Raw genomic sequence first — 6000 nt, forward strand, 5'->3', positions numbered from 1 at the left:
CCGGAGCAGAGAGGCCTGCGTGGTGTTCAGCTGAAATATCATCTTTCACATCTATGGGTGTGGGACCACTTGATACTGATACTGGGTCTGGGTGTACCCACAGTTGTGCTTTGCAACATATCGTCCATACCACCTCCATACAATGCTCTAAGATAAAAAATGGCAATGACATACCATTTAACTGTACCATGTTGAGTCGTGCACAAACAATTACTCAACTCAGAATTGCTTTCATTGTCAATTGCATATTTTTGCACGTTTCCCCAACATCTTCAAAGGTCTGGTTTAGTCTCAATAAGAAAGTCACAGGATAAACACAGATTATTTTAATATTGGTCTGTTGACTCGTTGTTTTCAGCTCAACAATCAGAAGTTATGTTTTCATCCATGTTTTTTTGTGTTTGCAGTATAAACCTAAAACTACTGGACGGACTTCCACGAAACCTGATGGAAGAATGCAGTATTGGTGAGGGAAGAACCCGTTACATTTTGGTGCGGATCCGGAATTTAATTTATGTAACATTGTGCGATAGGGTGTTTTTCAACATTTTCCTTGATTTCTCCGAGAGTAATTCACAGATGTTCATAAAAAAACAATCAGGAGTGTTTGTTATTTGGTGCAGATCCAAATTTTAATCAGGATGTCGTGAATTTACATGTGGTTTTATGAGGGGGCTGTTGGGCATTGACAGAGATATGAGCTCTGCTGAGTTCCAATCTAGTTTATTAAGCAAATAAGGAAATGCTAGTTCCAGCTTCTAAAACACAAGGATTTGTTGCTTTTCAGACATTTTGTCTTCATCCTTTTAATTGTAATCTTTGGGAGTTTGGGAAAACAAGCAATTTGAAGAAACTACCTTGGAGGAGAACTTGAAATTTCATTTACCATTTTCTGACGAGACAAAAAATAACTGTTCCACATATAAGCTTAAATCCATGAGGGTGTCAAAGCGTGGTACGAGTCCAAACACCGTTCTACAGTGGAGTATGACAAGAGGGGAAATCCTAAATTCACTATCAGATACAAAAATCATCAGCGGTCTTTAGACGCCACTTGTCCCTGATTAAGACACAAGAAGTCGGCTCATATACAGGATCAATAGAGAGGTTAATCTTTGCTTTGAGGATGTTCTCAGTCCACTGTTTCAGATAGTGTGTGCAGCAGCTGTGTTGCAGGGAGACTATCTGTCTCTGAGTAATGATACATTCTCATTTCTCAGGCTCAGTCCAATTACGACGGACCCTGAGGAGAGCTTTGACTCAATTAGGACGGGTCTCCACATTCACCACTCTGGATCCTTCACCACCACCTCAACCTCCGCTGGCCGCCTCCATCAAGGCCCTCTCTCTCTGACGCCGGGAAAATGGAGCAAGTGCAAATGCATTTAAATGCATTCCTTTGCTACCGATTCCCGAAACAAAACCCAAGCAGCAAACAAGGGAAAACATCAACATTTATTTACATGTTGAGCACCGGGGTAAGAATTTGTTGGGTCCAGTGTCACAGAGAGCTGAGCCCAGTCATGTGCAGTTATGCCTATGCAATCCAAACATAGGGAGAAATGCCAAGTCATCACTTCCTGCTGAAGTGTCACCCTCATGTCTGTGCTGTGGTGGGGCCTTAGAGGAGTGAGGGACAGGTTGACAAAGAGAGACGATGGTGAGGGTCAATTATTATGCTTCATTTTTTGGAAGAGTCTCCTGCAATGGCATCTGATCCAAATCCTCCGAATGGTGACCTTGTCGGAACGTGGACGACACTGGTCAGGGAAGACGAGCACTGCCACGCACTTATACCAACTGCTCAGCCCCTCCACTGATCTGTACTGGTGGTAGTGTCAACATGACATTCTCGTTATGTGTGCAAAGGCAACACAGAAGAGAGTATCTACAGGTTACAGACACCAGCATGAGAAGAGGCAGCAGTGCATTAGAGCTAAAGTCACATGAGAACTCTATGTTCACTTTTTATGGCCAAGAACAGACATTTTTGGATTGTTAGTAATCACCCGCCCAGTTGTTTTTCCTTACAATATGACATAATATTTAGCTGAAAGTTTGTTGTATTTTGAAGGAGTCCGTCCATAAAACATTGCTCTGCAACCCCACCTATACCAAATAACCCTGCGGACACATAATCAAATCCAGGCTTCAACTGTCCCTCAGGTCGTGGCTAAAAGATAATGCCCCAGCTGCATTTTGTTTGCTTCATTCAAATGAGTCCATTATCAGTGATAAAAAATGAGCTGCTGGTGTCGCAGGGCGCCGCGACCTCCTCCTATACGGCACGGAGGGGCTTCAAAGCCCGGCTCCAGATCAAACTCCTGCTGATAAGCCTTTTGATTACATTTCAACCCCTTCAGAGGTGAAGATGATGCAGATTAAAACACAATTTACTGTCCTCTGCAAGGGTGTGTGAGGTCATCAGAGTGTGTGTCAACATTTAAACTTTTCATGATGAACATAGTGCCTCCCTTTGTCCTAATGGCTCCCTGTGATCACAACAGATTTAATCCCATCATCCAGCCCCTAATGTTAAAGTCAAGTTTAGTCAGAAAGTAATGTGTATAGTGTTGCGCTTTCCTTGCCATACTAAAATAACACTTGATATGTTGACATGAGCTGCAGCATCCACAACGGGAGAAGAGCAGATCAAGAGACAAAACCCTTCTTCCTCTAGCTAGCAGACCAACTATAATGACTACAGGCCGATACTGTCCCCTCTTCAACATACATTCCTGTAACAGGGCAGTTACAGGAATGTAATGGGGATGCCACAGGAGGTATATGCATCCATTCTGAATTAAAGTGTCCAGGATGAGAGCTGGGAAAAAAGGCTGGTGTTTGGTTATGGGGCAGAGATAGGCCAGCTGATGTTTGTCAAGGGATAGGGTTGTAATATTCTAGAGCGTGCACAGACTGACCTTTGCTCCAAATCAAAAGTCTATTATGTGCATTACGACAACCGGCAAATTCCACCAGCCCATGGCAGCTTTGCCCAAAAGTGCAGGTGCATGATGGCCTCCCTATGCATAGGTCACAGTTTGTGTCAGGGTATCTCACTCTCACCTATGTATTCCTACTAGTTTGGTTTTTTTTTTGTGATTTCCTAGAGGCAGTGCTAGACCAAGCCTTGGATGCAACAATGGAGGCGTATCCATAGCTGGCAAAAAAAACTGATTTGGGCACAATTTGATATAAAAGAGCCTGTGATGCTGTTGGAAAGTGGTGTGTTTTTTAAATGATGGACAATGTGTTGATAAGGGCCAGGATCTCACTCTGTTACCAAAGTAAATCGACCCTAATGGGATTATAGGGAGGATCGGGTGACACAGACGTACAACACAATGGGATGGAAGAAGGATGCCCATCCTTGGGAATGGTCATCTTACCTTGGTCACCACGTTATGCACGAGTCCCGTGCGCAGCTCGAACACCCACTCGCTGCACTGACACTGCATGGTGGTGTTGTCACTGTTGCCGCCGTAACTTCCATTGGCATACATGCGAGCTGACCGCGCGCCGCCGCTGCCGTTTTTGGGACCGTCCAGCAGCGAGGAGTGACCCGGCGCGCTCAGGTTACTGCGAGTCAGGTTCACCAGCGGCTGCACGCATGTGGTGTTCGGCTGTGCCAGGAGGAAATTGTCCGAGAACTGGCTGAATCCAATGAACAGCGCCGGGATCCATGTCAGCACGATCAGCTGTTTCTGGTATTTCCCAAATCCCCCGAGAAACGGCAGCACGGAGCCGTCGATGCGCGTCAGCAGCCCCGGCGACGTGGTTTCGGGGGACACGAAGCCGTTCTCCGGCTGGTGGTCCTCCCTGTCGAGCTGCACCACGGCCATCGCGGTTCCGCCAGATAGATGCCTCCGTGTGCGTGCGTGCGTGCGCGTGCGTGTGTGTGTGTCGAAGCCGGGGTTGCAGTGCTACCAGCACCCCCCCTCGCCTGTCGACTCCACAATGCGTCAATGCGCCCCCAGCTCCCCGGCGCTGAAAGCCGTGCGCAGTCACTCAGTCCCACTCAGTCAGTCGCTGGAATGGAAATAAGACGCACCTCTTTATTACAGGAAGCACTTCCGTCCGTCGGCCCGTCTGCACAAACAAGCGCTGGCCTGAGAGCAGCCTCGAAGCTCCCTCACACACACACACACACGAAGCTCACTGCTCAATGAGGCAGTGACGAGAGAGAGAGAGAGAGAGAGAAGAAGAAACTATTCCATGATCTCCTTCCTCTGGCTCAGTGTGTCCGTGTCGCGGAGGCGGCAGAGGAGCTTCCTGAGGGAGCCACAGGTAACGCACCTGCCCACAAGGCTCTGTGTTGTTGACTCAACTCAACATGGCCACCTGTAACCGCTGGTAATCACTGCGAGGGCACAGTCTGTCACAAGAGCAACGTGTTGTGGTTCCTCTTAATGCTTCAGCCTGCACAGTGGTGGCATGTAACCGAGTACTTTTACTTCGTTACTGTACTTGCTTTCTTTGGTTATGCATTCTTTGCTGGTTGCCTTTTGATGTTTTTATTTGTCTTATTTTAAACAGTTATTAATGGCTCTTTTGAAATATGTTTAATCAAATTTGTATTATTATTATTTTATTTAACATTATATTATTACAGATATTATTAATGCATCTGTAATTGACTCAAATAGCTTCCTTTTTCGTTACTTTTCACTTTTACTTCACAGCATATAGCAGGGAATATTTGTAATTTCTACTCCGCTACAGTGCCTCACATTACATGTTCACATTAAGTTTATGTATATATATATATTAACATATAATATAACATATGACATATATACATGTTATATTATATATATACACTACCGTTCAAAAGTTTGGGGTCACCCAGACAATTTCGTGTTTTCCATGAAAACTCACACTTTTATTTATCAAATGAGTTGCAAAATGAATAGAAAATATAGTCAAGACATTGACAAGGTTAGAAATAATGATTTTTATTTGAAATATTAATTTTGTTCTTCAAACTTTGCTTTCGTCAAAGAATGCTCCATTTGCAGCAATTACAGCATTGCAGACCTTTGGCATTCTAGCTGTTAATTTGTTGAGGTAATCTGTAGAAATTTCACCCCACGCTTCCTGAAGCACCTCCCACAAGTTGGATTGGCTTGATGGGCACTTCTTGCGTACCATACGGTCAAGCTGCTCCCACAACAGCTCAATGGGGTTGAGATCTGGTGACTGCGCTGGCCACTCCATTACAGACAGCATACCAGCTGCCTGCTTCTTCCCTAAATAGTTCTTGCATAATTTGGAGGTGTGCTTTGGGTCATTGTCCTGTTGTAGGAGGAAATTGGCTCCAATCAAGCGCTGTCCACAGGGTATGGCATGGCGTTGCAAAATGGAGTGATAGCCTTCCTTATTTAAAATCCCTTTACCTTGTACAAATCTCCCACTTTACCAGCACCAAAGCAGCCCCAGACCATCACATTACCTCCACCATGCTTGACAGATGGCGTCAGGCACTCTTCCAGCATCTTTTCACCTGTTCTGCGTCTCACAAATGTTCTTCTGTGTGATTCAAACACCTCAAACTTTGATTCGTCTGTCCATAACACTTTTTCCAATCTTCCTCTGTCCAATGTCTGTGTTCTTTTGCCCATATCAATCTTTTCTTTTTATTGGCCAGTCTCAGATATGGCTTTTTCTTTGCCACTCTGCCTAGAAGGCCAGCATCCCGAGTCGCCTCTTCACTGTAGACGTTGACACTGGCGTTTTTTGGGTACCATTTAAAGAAGCTGCCAGTTGAGGACCTGTGAGGCGTCTATTTCTCAAACTAGAGACTCTAATATACTTGTCTTCTTGCTGAGTTGTGCACCGGGGCCTCCCACTTCTCTTTCTACTCTGGTTAGAGCCCGTTTGTGCTGTCTCTGAAGGAGTAGTACACACCGTTGTAGGAAATTTTCAGTTTCTTTGCAATTTCTCGCATGGAATAGCCTTCATTTCTAAGAACAAGAATAGACTGGCGAGTTTCACATG

At 45.1% G+C, this 6000-nt stretch overlaps 1 protein-coding gene across 1 annotated transcript in view; it reads right to left on the bottom strand.

Moving 5' to 3' along the window:
• The window catches only part of LOC118117247 (solute carrier family 22 member 23), a 37061-nt gene extending 32692 nt beyond the window's left edge, over positions 1-4369 (bottom strand). The window contains exon 1 of the mRNA XM_035169322.2: positions 3393-4369. Coding sequence (XP_035025213.1) covers positions 3393-3845 — 453 coding nt within the window. The 5' untranslated portion in view covers positions 3846-4369. The remainder of the gene's footprint in view (positions 1-3392) is intronic.
• Between the last annotated feature and the right edge of the window lie 1631 nt (positions 4370-6000).

This window comes from Hippoglossus stenolepis, chromosome 11, assembly GCF_022539355.2.
Source record: "Hippoglossus stenolepis isolate QCI-W04-F060 chromosome 11, HSTE1.2, whole genome shotgun sequence".
Taxonomy (NCBI): Eukaryota; Metazoa; Chordata; class Actinopteri; order Pleuronectiformes; family Pleuronectidae; genus Hippoglossus; species Hippoglossus stenolepis.